At 49.5% G+C, this 25,519-nt stretch overlaps 1 protein-coding gene across 5 annotated transcripts in view; it reads left to right on the top strand.

Moving 5' to 3' along the window:
• Nucleotides 1-25,519, top strand: part of KCNQ1 (potassium voltage-gated channel subfamily Q member 1) — a 396,978-nt gene that overhangs the window by 296,126 nt on the left and 75,333 nt on the right. For all 5 annotated transcript variants that reach the window (XM_058439073.1, XM_058439070.1, XM_032153801.2 and 2 more), the window contains one exon: nt 20,301-20,376. In XM_058439073.1, the coding sequence (XP_058295056.1) occupies nt 20,301-20,376 (76 nt within the window). The remainder of the gene's footprint in view (nt 1-20,300; nt 20,377-25,519) is intronic.

Raw genomic sequence — 25,519 nt, 5'->3', positions numbered from 1 at the left:
GCATGAAACTGCAGGTGCAGGAGCCCCAGCCAGTCTGGAATGTGGGGGCTCAGAGGCCACCCAGAGCCCATAGCAGGGACTCCCCACACCAGGCCTGGCTAGGTCACAGAGCTTAGGGTCCAGCCAGCTGCTGCTGCCCCTCCCTCTGGGCCGCAATACCATCTGTCACGTGACAGGGGCAGGCTAGGCCTTTCTTGAACTCACTGTGAGCTGCAGAGACTGTGTTCTGGCCAGGTGAATGGTGCCCCTGGGGGCCAAGATCCCCACCTCTGGTCTGGCAGCTGGGTGTGCAGGGGCAGCCCCAGACCTCCAGAGTGACCTCTTCCCCTCTTTGCACTTGTCACCCTGTCCTTGAGTCTAACTGGGTCTGTGCTGCCTTTGACATGAGCTATTCAAAATGGTGGGAGGGGCGAGGCCTCTGGAGCAAGGAAAGAGAGTGGTGGCTGTGCCCAGCAAGTCCCTGTTGCCACTGATAGCATAAAAAGTAACTCTGAAACCTGGTGGCCCTACAGTTGACACACATGGGGCCACAGGAGGAAGGAGGCTCAGGCCAGGCCAAACATCAGAGACCTCAGGTCTGTCTCCTTTACCAAATGGGGGGCTGTTCCGCCAGCACCCCAGCAGGGAGGATGGGAGGATGCCATGATTTCCAGGGTAGTGCCAGAACCTGTCTGCCAGGGCTCTGCAGGGAGGGGTTTGGGGTTGAGATTGGGAAACCTAGAAATTGAGGGGTGTCAGGGGCCTCGGCTGGGGGGCAAGCACAGATGAGGATGGAAGCAGCTCAGTGTCACTCAGTCACTTGGGATGGGGGATCCCAAGGCCAGGGCTCTTCCTGGTGCCAACTGTGTGACCCTGGGCACACTGCTGAGCCTCTTTGGGCCCCAGTTCCCTTATTCGTACAACGGGAATGATAGAGGAGTTAATACGTGTTTAAAAGCACAGAGGCTCAGCTGGGCGTGGTGGCTCACGCCTGTAATCTCAGCCATTTGGGAGGCCAACGTGGGCAGATCACCTGAGGTCAGGAGTTTAAGACCAGCCTGGCCAACATGGTGAAACCCTGTCTCTACTAAAAATACAAAAATTAGGCTGGGCACGGTATCTCATGCCTGTAATCCCCACACTTTGGGAGGCCGAGGTGGGCAGATCACGAGGTCAGGAGATCGAGACCACAGCAAAACCCCGTCTCTACTAAAAATACAAAAAAAAAAAAGAAAAAAAAGAATTGGCCGGGCGTGGCGGCAGGCACCTGTGGTCCCAGCTACTTGGGAGGCTGAGGCAGGAGAATGGCGTGAACCCAGGAGGCAGAGCTTGCGGTGAGCCAAGATTGCACCACTACCCTCCAGCCTGGGCAAGAGAGTGAGACTCCAGCTCACACACACACAAAAAAAATATTAGCTAGATGTAGTGGTGGATACCTGTAATCCCAGCTACTCAGGAGGCTAAGGCGGGGAATCACTTGAACCCGTGAGTTGAGATCATGCCACTGCACTCCAGCCTGGGCAACAGAGTGAGACTCTGTCTCCAAAAAAAATAAAAATAAAAAGTACAGGGGCTCTACACAGTGCCCTGAGAATTGTGTGTAAATGAATGAAAATGGGGTGAGAGGGACGGAGTGGGAACAGCCAAGAGGCCCGGAAGCAGAACCTGGGCCCAGGGGCATCTTGCTGGTGAAGCTGGGGTCAGACCTGCGCAACCCCACCTGAGTGAGGCACTGTGGGCCCAGGGTCCAGGTCAGCACCAGGGGCAGCAGGGGCTGGATCTCTGGGGAAGTTGAGGAATGACATGTATTCCAGGGAAGAATGGGGCCGGAGGCTGAAACAGGACGACAGAGCCCTCAGCCCAGGGCGGAGGACATGGGAGATGGGGGTATAGCTGTTGGGCTTGTGGCTGGCCTGGCCTAACCAGTTGGGGAAATCCATGGGAGGCTTTAGCCCCGCTCTGTGAACTGCTGGGCCTTCCTTAGGGGCCCTGGGGAGCCTTCCCAGCAGAATGTCCAGGCTCCTGCTGGCCCAAGCTCCAAGTTCTCTGGCTCCCAGTATCTGCGTGAAATCCACCGGTTTCACCCCACATCTTTTCCTCTCCTGCCTGGTAACCCTCTTTGCAGAGGCCCTGGCTGGACGAGTTGCTTTGCAATTCACAAGGCTTTGGAAGGCAGTGCTCACAAATCACTTTTCTAGACGAAGACCAGTAAGAAGCCCATGTCATTCTTCTGGGACATTAGGGGTTTTCTCTCCCTTGTTTTAATCAACCAGTTCCCAATAAGTCATTTCAGTCAGGCCATTACCAATGGCTCATAATCTCCTGGGCTGCTGGGCGAAATGGGATCCCCTGGCTCTTTCACTGAAAACACTTTTCTTGTTTTCTTTCTCCGGCATGCTGGAAGCCGGCCAACTCGCCAGTTCCATTAACTTAATGAGGGCTGACAGCCTGCGACAAACGTCCTCATAATCTCCCCAGGATTTAAACGGGGTCCTCCCCAGCTGCCTGCCTACACCCCAACCTCGAGGCTCTTTACCTCTGTCTGTGCACCCACCCAGCCCCTCCTGGGAAAAAGCCAGGACAAAGATGTATTTCTTCGCTAGCTCCTTCCTGACGGCTCTGTGCAGGCAGCCTCAGACCTGCAGGCCCTCTGCCCAATTTGGGTCACCCACAGCCCCCGCACCCCACAGTAATTTCCTGGGAGCTGATCATCCCCCAAAGCTTGGAACTGCAAGGCAGTGACTGGTTTTGCCGGGCTCCGCTCATCCCTCTGAGCAGTGGGTCACCCTGGTCACCATGAAAACTTGATCCTCATCCACACCTTTCTTTCTGCAACCCTCTGAGGCCTAGCATGGGAATCAGTTTAGGGTCCTCTCACACCCTCATCTCCCATTCCCCACTTGCAGAGAAAGCCCCATGCTCCCAGCAGGAAACGGATGCCAGCGTTTAGGAGCGGGTGGGGTCCCAGAAGGGGGTTCTATGGGAAAGGGGAGGCAAGACTGAGCAGCTGCCCAAAGTGAGCATCTGTCCCATGTTCCACCCCCAGGAAACCCTCTCTCCTGACATGGGGACTTGTGTCTCAGTGCAGAGGGCAGTGGAGGGACAGCGTAGCTCCGAACCGAGCGTCTGAGTTCACTGCTGGCGGGCACCATCCCGGCAAACAGGCCACTAGTGTGTTCTCCCTCTTTCAAACGGGCCGGCGACCCTCGTCTGACAGGCGGCTGTTCTGAGAGCAGTGGCTGTCCCAGGGAAGCCCTCAGTGAGCGTAACCATGGTTTTTAAATAAAAGCAGCTGCAGATGTGCTGTGCTCCTGCAAGGGCAGGCAGATGGGGACCTCAGGGACTGGTCCCCATAGCCAAGGTGTTCAGCCACCCTGTCCCCTACACAGAGTGCCTCTCCCACCGGCTCAGGGTGAGGGCAAAATGGCACTTGCAGAACGTGAGGCCCGGCCAGCTTTGCCCTATTCCCCCCATAGCATGGCTGACCTTACTCTGGGCCCCTCATGGATGCCGACACACGGCAAGACGTTTCCTCAAAGATGCTCTTCTGCAAAGCTGCACTTTCTCGGTTGGCGCTGCCACCTTGGCACCTCACTGGGGTACCTTGTACTGCCCTGTCCTCCCCACGCCCTGAGGGACCATCCTAGGCAGCACTCACCCTGGTCATTCCTGTTTCCACCCCAAGACTGTCTGTAGCCAGAGCTTGGGAGTTGTGTAGTGTTGACTTGAGTTGCATCGTGTTGTGTTAACTTAAGCTGAACTGTGCTGAGTGTTACTGAGCTGAGGTGACTGGGTTGATTTTAGCTTCACAGGTGATCTGAACCCAGTTGAGTGGCTTCCATGGAGCTGATCTGTACTAAGCTAAACTGAGTTTCATTGAGCAGCTTGTTTAGCTGATCTGTACCAGGTGGTATCTTGGGGGGTCCGATAGGATACCTCGTGTCTTAATCTGTTCAGGCTGCTATAACCAAACACCTTAGACCTGGTGATTCATACTTAGGAATTCATTGTTCTGGAGACTGGGAAGCACAGGGACAGGGCGCCAGCAGATCTGGTGTCTGGTAAGGGGTCTGTCTGGTTCGTGGAAGTCACCACCTGTGTCCTCACATGGCAGAAGAGGCAAAAATAAAGTGCAAACAAGCTCCCTCAGGCCTCCTTTCCAAGGGCACGAATCCTCTTCCTGAAGGCTCGCCCTCACGGCCGAATCACCTCTCAAATGCCCCATCTCCTAACACCATCAGGGCTGCGGGTTAGCTTTCGACTTAGGGACTTTGGGAAGACACACACATTCAGACTACAGCAACTTGCTCCTGGGGAAACAGAGGAAACTGGTTCCTTTCTTTCCATTCTGGGTTATGTCAAAATGAGTTCCCTCTGCTGAATCTGTTTCAGCCACCTCTCCCTAGGATCCTCGTAGAATTTCACTGCCAACCAGGAAGGTCTGCCCTGGCTGGTCTGGGCTTGAGGACCAGCACAGGATTGTTCTCCTCTGTGGGTTGCTGATATGAAAACAATCTCACAAAGACATAAGAACCACACATGCTTAGTGTCACGTGTGATTCATCAACCTAGGTGGAAGAGAGAACATGCATTCACGCAGAACTCTCTCAGCCACAAGCTCTGTTTCTGTTGCATTTGGGCCAGGTTGCGGGGAGCTTGGCAGGCCACCCTGCCAGTGTGGATGTCATTACATGAGCAGTAGGAAGCCATACAGTATCTGAGGCAGGGGAGTCACGAGATCTTCGGTCTGTCCCTCGGAAAGCCCCTCCTGCCGCCACTCAGGGGGATGGGTTGGAAGGGGTGAGGCTGGAGCCAGAATAGGGAGTTCAGAGGCCTCCGTGTCTGCCCAGGGAAGGAGGGAGGCCAGCCTCAGCTGCTCTCCTGAGGGTTCTTGCCTGGGTCCCTGAGCGCCCTGAGAAAGGGCTCCCTCCCAGAAAAGGCATGTGCCCTGGGCAGAGCTAGGAAAGCTGGGGATGTCTCAAAGCCTCCCTACCTGCTCTATGTCCCCTCCCTCTGGAGCCTGCCCGTCTCTCAAGCAAAGTACCTGCCACCTGGGGAGTGATCTGGGACAGTCAGATGCACCTTTTGAAGTATACGCCTCAGTGGCTTTTGGTATATTCAGAGTCATGCAACATCACTACTCTCTAACTTTAGAGCGTTTTCATCACCCTCAAAATGTCCCTTGCAACCCAGGTACAAAGCCATACCAGGCCCCATGGGGATGGCTTGTGACTGCTACAAATCCTGCCCCTGGGCCTTACTCTAGTTCTTCTTTCATCCACTGGTGTATTCCTTTGGGCGGGGACACACACATTTGAGAAACTTCCCCAGCGTCCCTCTATCTGAGGCTCACTCCATTACAACACAAGGAACTGAGACATCTGTGGCTGTTTTTTTTTTTTTTTTTTCAAATTGTATATCTGATAAGGGATGTGTATCCAGAATATACAAAGAGGTCTTATAACTCAATAATGTATTGACCCAATTAAAAAATGGGCAAAGGACTTGAACAGACATTTCTCCAAAGAACAGATACAAATGGCAAATGAGCACAGGAACACACACACATGAACACATGCTCAGCCCCAACAGTCATTAACGAGATGCAGATCAAAACCACAGTGAGGTTTATACCCAGTAGGATGACTAAAATGAAGAAGACAATAACAAGTGTTGACAAGGATGTGGACTGCCAGAGCCAGGCTGGCCATGCCGTATATCTGGAGGAGGGCCCTTGAGGGGTGTGCCCATTCCATGTCTGTGTGTTCACTTGCAGTGGGCACAGGCAGTGGTGCCAGAAGGAGCCTCTGCTGGGCTTTCTCACCACCCCAGCCTCTCACCTGCAACCCAGGCATCCTCCAGTGGGTTTTTCAGGGAACTTAACATGATGAGTCTAAAATTTCTATCGCTGAATAAAGAACTGAATAAAAATAACCAAGACCTTGCCAAGAAGATCAAGGAAGGGCCCTGCCTTCCAGATATCAGGATGGTGGAAGAGGCTATAGTAACTAAGATGTTGCAGTGTAGGCACAAGGGTAGACAATTAGCCCAGTGGACAAGACAGAGAGCCCTGAAGAGATCCATACAAGTGTAGGACGTTGACATGTGACCAAGGAGGTGTTGCAGGTTGCTGGAATCAATCATCATCCAGAAGGAAAAAGATAGAGTTGGGCCCCCACCTCATGCAATCTATAAAAACTGACTCCAGGTGGATCTAGGAATTAAATGTTAAAAGCAAACCTTAAAACTCTTACTGGATAATATACGTTTATTAGTATCTTTTATAACTTGGCATAGGGAAATATTTATTTTACAAGACACAAAAGCATTAGCTATGAAAGAAAAATATTGGTCAATTTCATTTTACACAATAAGAATCCCTCATCATCCAAAGATACCTTAAAGAAAGTGACAAATTGCAGACTGGGGTTTGCACTAGTTTCCTGGCACTGTTTTAACAGGTGACCACCAACACACATCAGAAAAACAGACGTTTATTATCTTTCACTTCTGTTGGTCAGAGGTCCAGCGCCAGGTCTGATGGGGCTGGAAGGTGTCATTAGCGCTGGAGCTTCTAGGGGAGGATCTATGTCCTTGCCTTTTTCAGCTTCTAGAGGTTGTCTGCATTCCTTGGCCTTTAGCCCCTTCCTCTATCTTCAGAGCCATCGTGTTGCTCCTCTCTGACATTTTTTTCGTAATTACAGCTCTCTCTGACCACAGCCAGAAAAGAGTCTCCACTGTTGTTGTTGTTGTTGTTGTTGTTGTTGTTATAGGGTTTTGCTCTGTGACCCAGGTTGGAGTGCAGCGGCACAATCATAGTTTACTGTAACCTTGAACTTCCTGGATCAAACAATTCTTCCACCTCAACTTCCTGAGTAGCTGGGACTACACGCACGTGCCACTGTGCCTGGCTAATTTTGTTTAATTTTTTGTAGAGGTGGAGTCTCTCTATGTTGCCTAAATGGTTCTTGAACTCCTGGCTTTAAGTGAGCCTCCCACCTCACCCTTGGCCTCCCAAAGCACTGGGATTATAGGCATGAGCCACTGTGCCTGGCCAGGGCCTTTACTTTTAAAGACTTGTGGTTAATTGGGCCCACCTAGACAATTCAATATAATTTCCCCATCTCAGTGTTCATGACCTTAATTACAGATACAAAGTCCCCTTTGCCGTATAAGGTAACATATTCATAGGTTCTAGGACATCTTTGGGAGAGCCCTTATTCTGCCTACCAAAGAAATGGATATTCACAATACAATGAATTGACAAAGAATTGGTGTACATATAACTAATACATAACATATATAATGTATTTATATATGTGTGTGTATAACCAATAAAATCAATAATAGAAACTAAAATAACGAATCAATAAAGATACAAATTATCGGACAGAAAAATGGGCCAAAGACAAAGACTTGCTCCGCCTTTCATGGTCAAGGAACACATGTGGCCAGTGAGTATGTGAAGGCACCATTTACAAAAACCATTTACATCACTCCATTGGCATAAACCACAAAGTCTGACCATTGGGAGTGGTGGCAGGGATGTAGGGCCCTGGGTCTCTCCTCCACTGCTGATGGGAGTATACAGTGGGACTACCACTTTAAAAGGGTGGCATCACCTCCAAGGTGGTGAATTCACATACCTGTTGACCCAGCAGTCCCATGTCTGGGCACACACCAAAAGGGAACTCTGGTGTGTGGACGAGTGAGAATGAACAGGAGTGTGTGTTGCAACGCTGTTCACAGGCTCCACGAGCAACCAGCCACTTGCCCCCTAGCAGGAGAGTGAGTAAACGTGGAATGCCCATACAAAAGAGAATTTTAAACCAATTAAAACAAACAAGCCAGAGTGACAGACAACCATGTGCGAAGCCTTGGCAATATAATACCAAGGAAAAGCCCACTGCATTCTTATCAAGTTTAAATTACTAAAATTAAAAAAAAAAAACATGACTTTTGGGACACATATAGATTCAATAATATTATATTAAAAAAGAAAGCAAGGGAGAGAGGAACACAGGATTCAGGTTGATGGTTACCCAGGATGGGGGAGACAAGGATACAGTTGGGGTGGGGCTATCAGGGTCTAGCATTTATTTTGTGTTTTGTTTGTTTGTTTTTGTAGAGATGTGGTTTGGCTATGTTGCCCAGGCTGGTCTTGAACTCCTGAGCTCAAAGCAATCCGCCCACCTTGGCCTCCCAAAGTGCTGGAATTACAGGTGTGAGCCACCACACCTGGCCGTCTAGCATTTATTTTGAATAACGAGTCCTTGGGAGCTTTCTGCATTGTTTTTAAAAACTACCTATATGACATTGTATAAGAAAATTATGTAACAACCACGAGAGCTTTATTCTACGTAATGCAAGGCTAGTTAACATTCAAAACTTAATTAATGTGATCTATTATGGAACTTTCCCAACTTGATCAAGAGCATCTTAAAAAAAAAAAAAAACCCACAGCTAACATCACATCACACTTAATGGTGAAAAACAGAATACTTTCCCCCTAAAATAAAAAAGAAGGCAAGGTTGTCTGTTCTCACCACTTCTATTCAACATAGTACTGGAAGTTCCAGCCACTGCAATAAGACAAGACAAAGAAATGGGACATGTAGATCAGAAAGGAGGATCTAAAACTGTTTCTATTTGCGAAGATAGAATTGTCTGTATAGAAAATCCCAAGGAATCTACAGTAAAAATATCTGCAACTTAGGAGTTCAGCACACAAAAATCACCTGCATTTCTATGCACTAACAATGAACCTGTGAAAACCAAAATTAGAAACATAATACCATTTACAATTGTGCTAAAGAAATTAAAATACTTAGGTATAAATTTAACAAAACATGTAAAGATGTATATACTAAAAATTGCAATATGCCAATGAATGAAATCAAGACCTAAATCAATGGAGAGACATTCCATGTTTGTGAATTGGAAAACTCAAGATAGTAAACATTTCAATTCTTCTTAGAATTACCTATAAATATAGCATAATTCCTAACAAGAATCCTAGCAACGTTTCTTATGGACATGGACAAACTTGTTCTAAAATCTATATGGAAAGGCACATGCTGTAGATTAAAACAATTTTGAAAAAGAATTAAGTGGGAGAAATCACTCTACCAATTTTAAGCCCTGCTATACAGTAAGGAATCAATATGATTTGATATTGGTGGAGGAATAAACATGTAGCTCAACAGAACAGAACAAGGAATCCAGAAATAGACACACACAAATATGCCTGACTAATTTTAAGACAAAGATGCAAAATTCAGTGGAGGAAGACTCCTCTTTCAACACATGGCACAGGAGCAGTTGGTCATTCATAGGCCAAATAAATAAAACCCTGACCTAAGTCTCACACTTTATATAAAAATTAACTCAGTAGCCACCTGGGACTTCAATATGAAGTGTACAACTCTGAAACCTTTAGAAAAACATGGAGGAGAAAGTATTTAGGATTTAGGATGGGCAAAGAGTTCTCACACTGGATGCTAAAAGCATGATCTATTTAAGGAAAATTGATGAAATGGACCCCATTAAAACTTAAAACACTTGTTTTATGAAAGCCCCAGTGAAGGGGATAAAAATGCAAACTATAAACTTGGAGAAAATATGTGCAAGCCACATATTTGACAACTGGCATCTAGAACATGAAGCACTCTCAAAACTCAACAGTAAAAAACTCAGCCAGTCCAACTAGAAAATGGACAAAAGACATGAAGAGACATTTCACCAAAGAAAATAGATGATAGGGAAGAAGCACACCAAAAGATGATCAACTTCGTTAGCGAAGATGGAAATACAGATTAAAACCACAGTGAGCGGTCACTACACACCTATCAGAATGGCTAAAATGAAAAGTAATGATGACACCAAATGTTGGCGAGGATGTGGAGAAATGGGATTGCCCATCTGTTGCTGCTGGGAATGTAAAATGATGCAGCCACTCGGGGAAAATAATGTGGTCGTTTCTTATAAAAGTCAGCATGCAACTACCACACATCCCGGCAACTGAACTCCTCCTGGGCATTTATCCCAAAGAAATGAAGACTCATATTCATACACAAAACTGTAAATGAAAATCTACAGAAGCTTTATTCCTAATTAGCTGAAAGCTGAGAACAATCTAAGTATCATTCAACAGGGGAACCGGCAAACAGTGGTGCATCCATACCTTGAAACACTACCCAGCAGTAGAAAGGAACCCACTATTGGTACAACCTGAGCGGATCTTACAGGAATTGTGCTGAGGAGAAGAAGCCTCCCCCAAAAGGTCACATGCTGTGTGATTCTGTGTAGATAACATTCTCAAAGTCCAGGCTGTAGGGATGGAGATCAGATGGTGGCTCCTGGGGTTAGGAATGGTGAGGGTGGGAGTGACCGTACAGGAGCAGCAGAGGGGATCTTTCTGGTGGGAAGGACTTCCATTCCTTGTTGCTGTGGTGATCACGCGAATCTGCATGTGCGAACACAAGGCAGAGCCATGCACACTGTACCAATGTCAACCTCCTGTCATTGATCTGGTACTCCAGCCATGCAAAGTGTGACCATCGTGAACTCAGGTAGAGGGCATACAGGACCTCTTGGTACTTTTTTTTTCCCAACTTCCTAGGAATCTGTAATTGTTTCAAAATAAAAAGAAGCAAAACAACACACTGGGAGGTGCAGGAAACCACACATATGATGTGCTTGTGTCTGCTGACATAAGTGCTCAAGGAAGAGTCTGGAAGGCCTGCAAGGCCCCCATGTCTATGAGGTGGCTGCTAGGGGGATGTGACGTAGAGTGACTTCAGTTTCCCTCTTCATGTCTCCTGCGTCCTCCAGCACCCTGGGTTTCCTCTGCCAAGACCCCCACCCATCTGCCTCTCTTCGTCTCACAAGCCTGTGTGTGTGCAGAGGGCAGGGGTCCCCAGGGGATGTTCCTTCCCCAAGGTACTGTGGCAACTTAGAGGACCCCCCAAGCTCAGGCCTTTGAAGACAGCCCTGTGTCTCCTAGGACACACAGGTGTGGGACCTCACCACGCAGGAGGGAGCTGCAAAGAGTGACACCCCAGCATGTGGGAAGGAAGGGAGAGAGCTCTTATTTCCTTATTTTCTTTTCATCTCCACTCCCAGGCAAAGCTGATAAATTCTTCCTTATTCCAGAGTTAGAGGATGCTCCAGAAGGGGCCAAGAGCTTGTCTAGGCAGGGTGGGTACAAGGGGCTTACATCTGACTTAACTCTCTGGCTGGGGGAGAGGGGGACAGAGGTCCTGGGAGGGGCCGAAGGCTCAGGGACACAGGTGAGGCCAGCCTCTCCTCCACGCTGGGCATCTCCAGGCCCAGCCCTACCCTGAGCTGTACTGGACCCAAGCCCCAGGACCCCTTGGAGTCACCTCCAGCCCTCCCACATGCCAGCCCCTACCCTGGGCCTCAGGATCTGCCTGGATGGAGGCCAGGCTCCTGAGCTGCTGGGAATCTGTTCCACAGGTGGGAAGGTCGGCCCTCCATGGGCAGCCCAGTCCGGGAAACTTCCTGCCTCTGCTTTCCCACAGTGTCCTTCGGTGGCCCCCAGTGACGTGTGTTGAATGTGGCGCTGGCCCCTTGGGCAGCCCAGCAGCCCCCACCCCAGCCAGCCCAGCCTGGGCAGCATGGGGGCTCCTGGCTTTGAATTTGACCTATCCAGAAACAACGGGTCCTTCAGTGGGCTCAGCCCCTGAGACCACTCAGCCTGGGCTGTGTGCCCAGCGGCACTTCATGTACGTGGACGGGGCAGGCAGGCGTGGAGGAGCTAATGGGTAATTTAGGCAGCACATTAACAAATGAACCAGCGAATGGGGGGGTGGGGAGCTCATCTCATTAATCTACAAATTATTAACAATAACTTGTTCATTAATGAATGAACAGGTGAGATACAGGTCAGTGGGTACATGAACGAGTGAGGAGATGAATGAAGTGGGTCTTTTCTCAGCAGCTGACCCACGGCCAAGCCCCCACTGGGCAGCACGTCCCTTCCTCCTCTCCCAAGCCAGGTGGTGCTTGCAGGGAGAGGGTCCATCCTCCCTTCAGTAGGTGAGGAAGCCACAGGCCTGGAGGGTGGCCCAGCCCAGGCAGGAGGGCGCCAGCCCCGGGCCCTCGGTCCCTTCCTGCAACCAGGGTCCAGGGGTCACTTCCTTCAGGGCCCAGGGCAGCCTCCGTCCTGCCCCCTGTCTCTTACCAGCTCGCTCCTGCATCAGAGCTACTGAAACGGGAAAGGTTTCCTTGTCCCCCTTGCAGGACATGTGACAGGGGTGTTGCTTGCTTCTTCAGTGCCCTGCTACTCAAAGCTCTAGGGGAGCATACAGTCGGACAGGTTGTGGGGCTCCGACCCCACAGCAGCATCTAGGGGTGAATGTTTACAGCTGAAGCCCCATGGGTGTGTGTTACAGGGTGCTCTTTAGTTTAGCCGTCCATAGACAGCTTGCGTTAGTCAGCTCAGTTAGACTCCCTGCCTTACGGCAAGGACAGAGGTCTTTCTGTATCCCGGGGTTCTTGCCTTGGTGTACTAGAAGAATCAGATCACACATGGGCTTGGAGAATGAGTGCAAGGTTTTATTGAGTGGAGGTAGCTCTCAGCCGATGGGGGAGCCAGAAGGGAGATGGAGTGGGAGGGTGGTTTTCCGCTGGCGTCAGGCCACTCAGCAGCCTGGGCTCTCCTGTGTCCACCCCAGCCAAACCCTGCATCGTTCCTCCCGTCAATGGCCTGCCGGCCTGTCGGTGCCTGTCGGTGTCTGTCGGTGTGGTCTTACGCTGGTGTGTTCCTCTCAACCTACCCTCAACATCCAGCTGCTTGTGTCTTCTTCTGCTGATGTGTTCCTCTTGATGTCCAGCCGCTTGTGTGTCTGCCTGCTAAGGTCTCGAGATTTTTGTAGGCACAGGATGGGAGCATGGCAGGCCAGGGTGTTCTTGGGAAATGCAACATTTGGGCAGAAAAACCAAAATGTCTGTCCTCACCTGGGTCCGTGCACATAGGCCCGAGGGTGGAACCCCAGCCAGGGACCCGCCCTTCTCCTCCCAGCACTTCCCTTCCCCTCTTCTGTATCACTACCAGGAAAGGCCACTTGGCCCCATCCCAGGCCTCACCCAATACAGAGAGAGAGAGACCACCCCCTGCAAAGGAGCAAGCCGGGCCCTTCTCTCTGAGACCACAGGGTCGACTGTGTTCAGCAGGAAAGCCAGGTAGCCAGTGCTGTCACCAGAGCAGTGGCTGACCCACACCGTGGCCTGAGCAGATCTAGAGGCCTGGCCTGGCACCCTCAGCCCTGACCTGCTTGCAGTCCCAGCCGGGCTGTTTGCCTGTGAAGGCTCCGGCTGTGTTCTAGGTAGTTGACAGGAGGGGAGGCCTGCAGCAGCTTCTAGCAGCCTGTGAAGCAGCCATGGGACATGGCCCTCTGTGCAGAACAGGATCTGAGAAGCCCCGAGTATTCTCACTGGATGTGGGGCCACATGCAGACCTTGGCGGTCATGGCCACAGCTCCCAAGGCCCTAAGTCACAGCCAGTGGGGGACCCTTCACAGTCAGGCGCCTATGACTCCCCGTTCCCTGCCTGCTCCCAGGCTGTTTGGGGTGATGGAAAGAGGCCAGGACGTGAGGCCAGGGTAATAGTTCCTCTCGCGTGTCAGGCTGGGAGGGGGGCCTTCATGAGACCATCACGGAGATCTTGGGGCCTCCAATTTGTCAAATAGTTTTCTGTTACAGTTCATACTGTTTGCGTTCCATTAAAGACGTCTTTGCCCATCCCAGGTCGTGAAAATATCCCACTTTCTTCGACAGGCCCGATTGCCTCATAGTTAGGCCTGTGACGCTACCTGGGTTAACTTTGTGACTGGTGTGTGGTAAGGATCATGGTTTATATATTTTCACGTGTGTATCCAAATTGTTCCAGCACCGTTTATTGAAAAGCATATCCTTCCACCAGCTCAACGGCAAAGGCGTCTTTTCTATGAACCAGTGGCCACAGGAGTGTTTGTGTGTCTAATGTCCTATTCCAGGGGTCCCCCAGGCCACAGACCAGTACCCGTCCATAGACTGTTAGGAACAGGGCAGTACAGCAGGAGGTGAGCGGTTGGCAAGCAAACATGATCCCCTGAGCTCCGCCTCCTGTCAGATCAGTGGCAGCATTAGATTCTCACAGGAGCGCGAACCCTATTGTGAACTGCACATGTGAGGGATCTAGGCCGTGTGCTCCTTATGAGAATCTAATGCCTGCTGATCTGAACTGGAACAGTTTCATCCTGAAACCATCTCTCCCCACCCCACCCTGTCCATGGAAAAATTGTCTTCCACGGAACTGGTCCCTGGTGCCAAAAAGGTTGAGGAACCACTGCCCTATTCTGTCAGACCCCCACTGTTCATCTGTCTGCCCACACGCTCTTAATCAAGCCCTGTGGCCTCATGAAACCCTGGGAGTGTCAGACCTCTGACTTTGTTGTTCTTCAAGATCGTTTTGGCTATTCTTGGCCCTTCACATTGTAAGGAATATTTTAGAATCACCTTGTCAATTTCCAATAAATAAATAAATAAACAAAAAGCACTGTGAAATTGATTGGAATCATATTTAATCCACACCTCAATTTGCAGAAAATTAACATCTTATAAATATTGAGTCTTCTTATACATGAACATACTATATCCCCAAGTCGAGTTAGGTCTTCTTTATCTGTCTCTCCAATGCTCAGTGCTTTTCTGTGTAGTAGTCTTACACATCTTTAAACAGATTTATTTTAGAGCTGGGTACGATGACTCACACCTGTAATAGCAACTACTTGGGCTGAGGTGAGAGGATCACTTGAGCCCAGGAGTTTGAAACCAGCCTGGGCAAAATGACAAGACCCCATCTTAGAAGAAAAAAAAGAAAGAAAGAAAGAAAGAAAAAATTGTGAAAGGAAGACAGTAAAGAAGAAACAAAAACTTTTTTGAAAGATCTATTCTTAAGTTTATGGTCAAGTTTATGCTTATTGATGCTATTGTAATTGATATATTTTATTTTCTAATTGTTACTAGCATATAGAAATATACAAATACATATTTTAGAGACAGGGTCTCTGCATTCCAGGCTCATAGCTTACAGCAGCCTTGAGCTCCTGGGCTCAAGCAGTCCGCCCATCTCAGCCTCCTGAGTAGCTAGAACCACAGGTACACACCACCAAGCCTGGCTATTTTTTAAATTTATTTTTTCTACAGATGGGGTCTCACTTTGTTGCCCAGGCTGATCTCAAACTCCTGCGCTCAAGTGATCCTCCCACCCCACCCTCCCAAAGCACCGGGATTGCAGATGTGAGCCACTCTGCCAGGCCTAGAGATATAATTATTATATATCATCCTTAAAACCAGCGTTCTTACTAAATTCATGTATTAATTCCAATAGTTTCTCTGAGGATTCTTAGGGATTTTTTTTTACATATACGGTTATGTCATTTGCAAATAACAAATGTTTTATTTTTTTCTGTCCAATCCTTATACCTTTTATCTCCCTTTTCCTACCTTTTTAACATACCAGCTGGGACTTTCTGGACAATGTGAAATAGAAACGATAACATCCTTGCCTTGCTTCCTGTCTCAGGAGGAAAGTGTATCTCATTTCCCTATTAAGTATGATGTCTGCTTAGGGTTTGGGGTTTTTTGTTTTCGTTTTTGTTCTTTTTTTAGGTAATGGAGTTTCTATTCCTAGTTTGCTAAGTGTTGTGTTTTTAATCATGAACAGGTCTCGGGTTTTATCAAATGCTTTTCTACAATCTGTTGTGTTGATTCTATTTTTTCTTACTTATTCTGTTGATGTGAAGAGTTACGTTGCTTGGTCCTTAGAGGGTAAACTGAGCATGCACAAGTGGATTAAACCACATTCGAGCATGTGTTTGGGCACAGCAGTACATGCAGCTTGCTGGTGGTGGTTAGGATATTTGCACGTATGTTCACAAGAGAGATTAACCTGTGATTTTTTTTTTCTTTCTTGAAATATCCTTGTCAGATTTGGATATCAAGGTTATGCTGCCTTATGAAAATACTTGTATAAAATTGACATTATTTTTTCCTTAAATATTTGGAAGAATTTACTGGTGATGTCATCTAGATATAGAGTTTTCTTTGCCAGAAGATCATGAAAATTCCAAATTTAACTTATTTAATTAATATTGGGCAATTTGTATTATTTTTGTTTTTGTGTCTACTGTTACATATTGTGTTTTTAAAGAATTTGTATATTTTATCTAAATCATCAAAAGTATTTTTGTTTGCAATGTCCTCTTAATAAATGTTTCAGCACCTCTAAGTCTATAGTGATGTTCCATTTTTAACTCCTGACGGTGGTCATTTGTGTCCCCTCCCCCACCTGATCAATCTTCCCCAAAGTGTGTCTGCTTTATTAGTCCCTTCTGAGAACCAAATTTTGGCTTTGTTGATTTTCCTTAAATAATGTTCATTTTTTATCTCATTGACTGTGCTCTTAACTTTATCTCTTTCCTCCTACTATCTTTGGGTGTAATTTGCCATTTTTTTAACTGCTTGAGATGGATTTCAGCCTTTCCTTTGCTCTGAGATATGCATTTAAAGCCACAAGTTTCACTCTCTGTGCTTATTTCACTGTAAAGTACCTATTTAGCTATGAATATTAATACATTACATTTTTATTACTATTTAATTTAAACTGTTGTTTGATTCTCATTATATATTTTTCTTTGACCCCTGGGTTATTTAGATTGTTTAATATCCAAAATATATGGAGATTCCCTAGTTATCTCTTTTTATGGATTTCTAATTTAATTGTACTGTAGTCAGAGAGCATAATAAACATGATTTGCTTTCTTTGAAATTTGTTGGAACTTGCTTCTGAAGTCTTGCATATGGTCTCTTTTGGTACATGTTCTGTGTGCACTAGGGAAGCTTATGTAGTCTCCAGTTGTAGGGAGCAGTGTTCTGTATATGTCAGGTTGCTAATCAGGCTGTTCAAATTTGTCTCTGACTTGACAAAGCTTTGACTGCTTTTCTATCAGTTACTGACGAGGTGTGTTCAAATCTCCCACCATTTTCTCTTTTACCTTTTAGTTCGGCCAGTTTGCTTTATATATTTTAAGGTTATGTTTTTAGGTGCATACAAATTTAGAATTGATCTCATCCTGCTGAATTGACACTTTTGTAATTATGACATATTCTTCTTTAGTAATACTTAAAGTCTGCTATTGGTTTTCCTTTACCAGTTTTCATTTGGCTACACCATGACCTATCTTTTTCTGTCCTTTCCCAACATGTTTTTGTATCTTTATATTTTAAAGTGGATTTATATAGTTGTTTTTAATCATGACAATCTTGATCTTTTAATTGGACTATTAATCCACTTATAATGCATGCAATCTACCATCTTATGTTTCTTTTTCATTTGTTTCATCTCCTCCTTTAAGTCTGTTTTCTTTTCATGCTCCAAGCTGGCTATTTTCTTTGGGTTCACAGCTATTCTTTTCTACTCTGTTGTCCCTGCTACCCAGCTCACCTATTGCATTCTTCATTTCCATTATGGTCCTTACTTTTCTGGAACTTCCTTTTTATATATCTATAAATTTTATTTCTCTGGTAAAATTTTCTATCTTTTCATCTATTTTCTTGAACCTATTTATCATGGTTATTTTAAAGTCTTCATCTAAATATTCTGAAGCAAAGCACAATCATCTGTTAGCTCACAAATGTATGGGTCAACAATCTGGGCTGCCCAGTTGGGTGGTCTCACTTGGACTCGACGACATGGCAGTACTTGCATGGTGATATGGTGGTGGCTGAGTGGTCTCCGTTGTTTTCACGTATCTGGAGCCACTGGGCTGTCAGCCAGGGTCTCTCAGCTCTCCTTCGTATGGCTGTTCCAGCAGGCTAGCTCAGACTTGTCCATGAGCCAACAGAATTCTAAGAGGGTAAGAGTAGATACCACAAGGTCCTTGAGGCTGAGCTTCAGAAGACATGATCATTTCCACCATGGTGGAGATAGACTCTATCCTGCAATGGGAGGAACTACAATGGATTGTGCCCATCTTTAATTAATCACAGTCTGCCCTCTGGCCATAACCTTTCACATTCTCCCCTATGCAAAATTCACTCACCCCCCTCCCCATGATACCTAAAAGTCTCACCCAATTACATATGGCATCATGCTCAAAGTCCGACATCTTGTGATCTGCCCCTTCTTCCAGCCTCTGTCCAATTCCTTGTCCCAAAATTAATGCCGTATGTTTTAGGATATTGATATGACATTACCTATTTCTTAGTCCTTATTTCTGTATCAGTTACCTATTGTTGCATAGCAAACTAGACCTAAATTTAGTGGCTTCAAATATTTTCTTTGGGCCGAGCACGGTGGCTCATGCCTGTAATCCCAGCACTTTGGGAGGCCAAGGCAGACAGATCATGAGGTCAAGAGATGAAGACCATCCTAGCCAACATGATGAAACCCTGTCTCTACTAAAAATACAAAAACCAGCTGGGCATGGTGGTGTGCACCTGCTACTCAGGAGGCTGAGGCAGAAAAATCACTTGAACTTGGGAGGCGGAGGCTGCAGTGAGCTGAGGTTGCACCACTGCACCCCAGCCTGGCAATAGAGCGAGACTCCATCTATATGTGTGTGTGTGTGTGTGTGTGTGTGTGCATGCGTGTGTGTGTGTGTGTGTGCGTGTGTGTATTTTTTTTCTTTGCTTAGCTAGGAGGTTGGACTTGGCTCAGCTAGGAGGTTGTTCTGTTGGTGCTGGCTGTTAGCTGGGGCATCTCTGTTCTCCATGTGGCCTCTCTAATCAGCAAGCTTGTTTGCAGGGCCACATTCCAAAAGGACATGAATTATATACTGTGTAAGTTCCACAGCACTCTTTCATCAATGAAGTCACAAGGTGATCCCAAATTCAAGTAATAGGAAAACAGACTCCATCTCTTAATGGAAGGAGCTACAAGTATTTAAGGCTGTTGAAAGTACCACACCTTTAGATCTGTATGATCTCTCTTTCCCTTGCCTTTTAGTCTTTCGTGTATAAAATTGTAGACGCTCAAGGATATTATCTCCCTACAGATAATTTTATTTTCTTCTGCCATGCACAAAGCATCTTACTCCAGTAAGGGATTGAGAGAGGTGGGGTTAATGTGATGCTAAGTTGGCATTGCTTAGTTTCTAGGGCTGCCTTCTATATAGCTTCTAAACCCCAAAACTTCTCTCCACAGTGCCATGAGTCTACTGAGTACTCTGCTTAGCTTTTACCCCTTTAGCAACTGCTTTTTGCTCAGTTTCTATGAATCTCACCTACCCGTGTGGCTTAGGAATTCACAAGTGTTTCCAGAGGAAGTTGTGTGAAAGGTGGCTAGAGGACCAGAACCTTGTTCCCTCATGTCCTGGGTGTTCTTTGGCCCTGGACTCCACATTTTTATCAGCAGCCCACTGGGTCCCCGCCCTGTTGGGTGTCAATGCTCCCCAAACTGACAAGAGCCCTGAGGAGGAAACGCTCGTATGCAGGCTCAGCTCAGTTCATTTCCTCTCTATGTGGGATCCTTACCCTCTACGTCTTTCTTGGTCTCCAAAGCCTCACACAGCAGTTCCTTGCTGTTGGCATCACCTAGTCTCCCAGTCCCTGTGTTCCATCAGGAAAGTCAGGCAGGCGTTAGCTTCACTGCCAGGAGGGAATCTTCTGCGGCCTCCATGGCACTGTGTTTTCTTCCAGTCTTTTTTCTATGCACAGACACATCATCCCCTTTGTTTCCTTTTGTGATGCTGTTTGTAAAAGGATCTTTATTTCTAGAAGAAACTTTAGGAGGCAAAACAATGCAGCCCCCTTAACAGAGTGGCTCTGGTGGCAACTTTCGCTTGTTAATTTTTCCTGTAGCCCCTACTTTCCCAAGCGCTTGCTGTTTATGGGGTTACAGGACACAGCAGCTGAAAGGGGCTGTGGGCATCGCCAGCATGTACCCTCTTATCCCATTTGCTGAAGGCCCAAGCATAGAAAGAAGTTACTATGGCTGCCATGTGTTAGCAGCACAGCCATTGCCAACTCAGGGCCCTGACTCCTACTTGACCCCCTTCTGAATGACACTCAAGGTAAGGGTCCCCTTCCCACTCACAGGTGAGGTGAAACATTTCACCTTGAAAAGCCTCTTGCCCCCACCCACCCCTCGAGCCCACACTAGGACATGGCCTAAATATCTCCATCCCATGGAGTTGAACACTCTCCTTGTTTCTGGAAGGATCCAGTCTGTGTGCTCCTCAGGCAGTGCAGGGGCAGTGAGGGGATGACCAGCACAGGGTGGCCACTCACAATCTCCTCTCCTCTCTCCACTGCAGGCTGCGGGAACACCATCGGGCCACCATTAAGGTCATTCGACGCATGCAGTACTTTGTGGCCAAGAAGAAATTCCAGGTAAGCCCCGTGCTGAGCCTTCCTGCCCTCAGCCTGCCCCTCGCAGCCTGATGCAGCTGCCCACACCTCTCCTGGGTTCTCTCCTGCCCATAGTGGAGGCTGTCAAGGCCTCCACCCCCAAGCCACACAGGCAGGCCTATCTGAGACCTGACAGTGCCTACCCCACCAAACCCCAGACAGCAGGCCCCTCAGAGGATGTATCCTTGGAGGCCCGGCCTGGAACCAGGGACACATGCAGTGTCTTCTTCACCAAGTAGAAGGCAGCAGCCGTGTGGCTCACTCAGTCCTCCCGTGGGGTGGGTCGTGCAAGGCAGCATTAGTGAGAGATGTGAGGGTGACATCAGAATGACTCAGAGATGGTGCTGAGCCTGCCCTGAGTCACCAAGCTGGGAAGGCAGGTTCCCCAGACCCCCCAGCCCTGTCCTTCACTGGCTCAGTGTTCTCATTCCCTGCTCCCCCACCCTCTGTGAGTTGGGAGGATGGAGGGAGGCTGGGTCCTGCTCTGTGAGAAGTGGGGTCCCCTTGGCCAGGTGTGGCTGGAGCTCCGGGGCTTGCATAAGCTCCACAGGCATGCCCCACCTACAGAAGCCCCTTAGAGCCCCCAGAGTCCATGCCCCGCAGAGAATGCCATTGATGGCAGGCATGTCTCCCCTCCTCCTGCCTTGGGGACAGTCCTCGGATGGAGGCGGTGGTGGAGGGTACTGAGTCCTGGCTTGGAAATACATGTGTAGGTGTGGGAACCCCGTATCCTCTGTGGTGGGTGATCCAGAAGGCATAGATCACAAAGCAGGGAAGGCTGGGGGGTGACTTGCCTGAGTCCCTTGGAGCGGAGGGCGTGTGACGTGCTTGAGTGAGTGCGTGTCTGCAGGAGCAGGGCGGGGTGGGGCTTCTGAGCTGGGGGCTCCTGGCACCTCAGCCACAGCCTCACCAGTCATAAGGCACAGCCCAGAAAGGCTCAGCAATGTCCGCCGACCACCAGGACCCACAGCCGGTGGTATCCCAGCCCACCAAGACTTATCCTGGAGCCACTGAGCTCCCTGCTAGGGTCTGGTCAGGGCTCATGGGGGCCTTTGTCAGGTGGTTGTCGGGTCGGGCTGGAAAGATCATCTTGACTTCAGGAGCCTGAGATGAGCCAAGATCACGCAGGGCCCATCCAGATGGACTGACAGTGACATTCAAGTCTGGTCCCCCCCTGCAGCCATGCCTTTCACACCAGGCCACACCTTCCATTCCAGGCCCCAGGATCGACACAGGCCCGCCCACCGTCTCCTTGGTGGAGCCCCTACCCATTTGGGCCCTGGAGCCACCTCAGCCTCCAGACTTCACCGGGCGGTCTGGGTGCAGACCCCGGCCCAGGCAGCCCTGGGCAAGTTCTTCCCCAGCTGTGAGGGGAACGAGAGCCTAAGGGTTTGGCATAAGATCATATGCAAGTGCCTTACCCGGGCCTTGCCCCCAGCAACCCCAGGCCAGCACCCGCCAGGCTCGTCGTCACTCTAAGCCCCAAGAGCAGCCCTCGGCCAGGCCCTTGCCGAGAGCAGTATGTGGGCCCTCGTTCTGGCCACCGGGCCGCCATCTCCAGGGGGGTTTTGCATGCACAGCCCTCCCACAGTGGTGTTTCTCAGCTGGCCCTCCTGCCTGCATCCCCCCAGGGAAGGGGGTGGTTCATGACTCAACTGAACCAAGTTGTGTCAAAGCTCCCAGCAGGGCCTGGTACCTCTTGCAGTCAAAATAAAAGTCATGGTAAATGCCGCTGCTGGCCAGTGCCCAGAGATCCGCCTGTCATGTTCTAGGGGAGATCTGACAGCCCCTGTGGACCAGGGTGTCTCCATTCTGGGACCGTCTCCTCTCTCTGGTGCTGGCATGGAGGGCCTTGCCGGAGCAGGGAGCTCGCTCGGCGGCAATGGAAGAGAGAGGCCGGCCTCCTGGCAGCACCAACACTCTCCCAGACAGGGAAGGGGCTGCGGGAACCCCCTTGGGACTCAGGTCTGGGCAGGACAGTCCCCCGAGGGCAGAGGAGACCATGGGAAGGGCCAGGGTGTGTCAGTTTGCTGGAGAACAGCATGGTCATGACAGCCGAAGCAGCTGACGTCACCCCAGCAGTAGAGCAGAGGGTCACAGGGAGCCTCCCAGGGTGGGGCCAGTGTCTGGCCTGAGTGCAGAGCAGGTCCCAGCAGGGCAGAGCCAGAGCCCACCAAGGCTTGCAGAACTGCGCCACTTGGGCATCCTGGGGGCTGCTTCCAAGGTCTGGGGGAACCCAGCAAAGCACGCAGACCCCTGATGGCTCCTGGGCAGGCCTAGCTCCAGGGGTGGTGTGGGCAGCCTCCAGCTCAGGTCAAGAGATCATCCAGCCATCCATTTCTCCATCAGCCAGGAAGGACACTGGCATTGAGGTTGATATCAAGGATATCCCATTGTGATAATAACTACCATGGCTTCCAGTCTTGTGATGAAACCTCAGATGCGTAGCCTCCTGGCCAAGCGTCTGCAATTTCATGTTGTTGGAGCATTCGTTGAATACCTGGGAGTTGCAGCTCTCTGTAAGTTTGATGTGTCTGGACCAAGAAAAAAGGCACATGATTTCTACAGATATTATGATGCTCTAAAAGATTTTGAGGTGATGAGGAGGGCTGGTATCTTTCGGAGTGCAAAGTGATTTTGGAATATAAAGAATTTCTTCGGGTTGAATTACCTAGGAGCTTGTCAGTGACCTGTGTTCCTGAACTGTGAAACATGAATATGTGGGCCAAGAAATGGCTTCTCTTGGTAAATAAGCAATTAACAAATACAAAAAGAGAGAGAGGGAGAGGGACAGAGAGAGAGAGATCATCTGCGCCAGCCCCAGCAGGCCCTGTCTCTGAGCCACAGGTGAAAAAGCTGGTCCCTGGGAAGGAACACAGTGAGCCCTGCGCTCCCTTCCAGGCGGGGGAGGGAGTGGGTCCCCTTTCCTGTCTTAGGACACAGGCCAGGACCCTGAGAATGGCCCAGGAGGCTTCCTGAAGCAGACTGGGAAACCCCCACCCCACTGTCTGCTCCTCCCCTGCTCCCTGGCCCTGGAAGCCTTGCAGAAACCTGGCAGCAACAGGATCCTCGCAGGGCACAGAGGCTCCTACACAAAGCCGCTGGGACTCCCTCCGACCTCACCAGCTGGCTCTCATTGCTGGGGGCAGCATGGAGGGGTGGGGCCAGGGTGAGGGGAGCAGTAGCCCATGGCAGTGAGGAGTTGTGTGCGGCTCCAGGGGCTCCCCTAGCCCACCTCTCAGGATGCTTCCCTTCCTCCACGCCAGCCTGTCTGCTTGCTTGCACCCCACCCCACCCCCGCTGGCCTCAGGGGCTGCTGACGTGGCAGGTGACCCCTCTGCCTACCTTGCTGGCTGATAAGTCCCTGGCCAGCCACCCCTGTGTCTGGCCCAAGGAGCCAGAGCCTCTCCGCCCTTCAAGTTTGCCTTGAACTCCCTGTCCACCATCAGTCAGTCTGGACAGGCCTGCATTATCTCAGCTCATCTCAGGCTCCTGAAGTCAGGATGATCTTTCCAGCCCAACCCCAGATGACCACTGGACAAAGGCCGCTGTGAGCCCTAACCAAATCCTAGCAGGGATCTCAGTGGCTCCAGGATAAGTCTCTGTGGGCTGCGATGCCACTGGGCCGTGGGTCCTCATGGTCTGCGGGCACTGCTGAGCCTTCTTGGGCTATGCCAGGTAAGGCTGTGGCTGAAGGTACAGGGAGCTCTCTGCTCATAGGCTCACCCAGCCCTGCTCCTGCAGACATGCACACACTCAGGCACATAATACTTCCTTGCCCACAACAGGCCTGTTTGAAAGCACTTGCATCTGCAGAGGCTGCTAACACACACACCTACACCCACCTGGTCACAGTGGCCCAGGGACTCCCAGGCCTTGGTTTTCCCCTGCCCTGCCTCCCTTCACCTGCCCACACCTCACCCAGCATGCCTGGAGGTGCCCCATGCTTCAGCTTCACAGAGCTCTGTGGTCTGCAGGAGGCTCACCACCATGACTCATGCCATGTTCAATGTGTTCTCAAGAGAGGCTCGGCCACAGCCAGCTGTGACTCTGGCTCTGGCATGGTGCTGGCTTAGGATTCCCTGACCTTTCTCAACTCCCAACCTATGTCATCCTCACTCCCTCCCTTAAGGCAGAGCAAGGCAGGGCTCAGCATCCCATCTTAGAGAAGAGAGCTTAGAATCTCCATCATACAGAAGGGAGAAACAGAGCTCAACAACCCATCTTACACAAAGGAGGATCAAGGCTCAGTATCCCATCTGATAGAAGAGAGAGACAGAGCTCAGCATCCCATCTTGCAGAAAGGAGCTTAGAATCTCCATTATACAGAAAGGAAAAACAGAGCCCAGCAACCCATCTTAAAGGAGAATCAAGGCTCAGTATCCCATCTTATAGAAGAGAGAGACAGGGCTCAGCATCCAATCTTACAGAAAGGAGGATCAAGGCTCAGCCTCCCATCTTATAGAAGATACCAACAGGGCTCAGCCTCCCATCTTACAGAAAGGAGGATCAGGGCTCAGCATCCCATCTTACCGAAAGGATCAGCGCTCAGCATCCCATCTTACAGAAGGGAGCTCAGCATTTTCATCTTATGGGAAGGAGAAACATCCCATCTTCCAAAAGGGGGGATCAGAGCTCAGCATCCCATCTTACAGAAAGGAAGATCAAGGCTCAGCATTCCATCTTACCGAAAGGAGCTCAGCATCTCCATCTTACAGGAGGGAGAAACAGGGCCCAGCGTCCCATCTTCCAAAAGAGAGGATCAGGGCTCAGCATCCCATCTTACAGAAAGGAGAATCAAAGCTCAGCATTCCGTCTTACAGAAGGGAGCTTAGCATCCCCATCTTACAGGAGATGCTACCAGGTACAAGAGATGCTACCAGATGCTAACAGTAGCATCTGGTAGCCACAGGTGAAAAAGCTGGTCCCTGGGGAGGAACACAGTGAGCCCTGCACTCCCTTCCAGGTGAGGGGGGAGTGGGTCCCCTTTCCTGTCTTAGGACACAGGCCAGGACCCTGAGAATGGCCCAGGTCTGCAGGCCTGTGCCAGCAAGCCCTCCAGGCCCAGCCAGGCCCTTTCCTGGGGTCTGTCCCTGAGGGGTGTACCAGTCAGTGGCAGGGCAAG

Source organism: Hylobates moloch, unplaced genomic scaffold, assembly GCF_009828535.3.
Source record: "Hylobates moloch isolate HMO894 unplaced genomic scaffold, HMol_V3 SCAFFOLD_5, whole genome shotgun sequence".
NCBI classification, from domain to species: domain Eukaryota; kingdom Metazoa; phylum Chordata; class Mammalia; order Primates; family Hylobatidae; genus Hylobates; species Hylobates moloch.
This window is presented reverse-complemented; position numbering and strand designations above follow the sequence as displayed.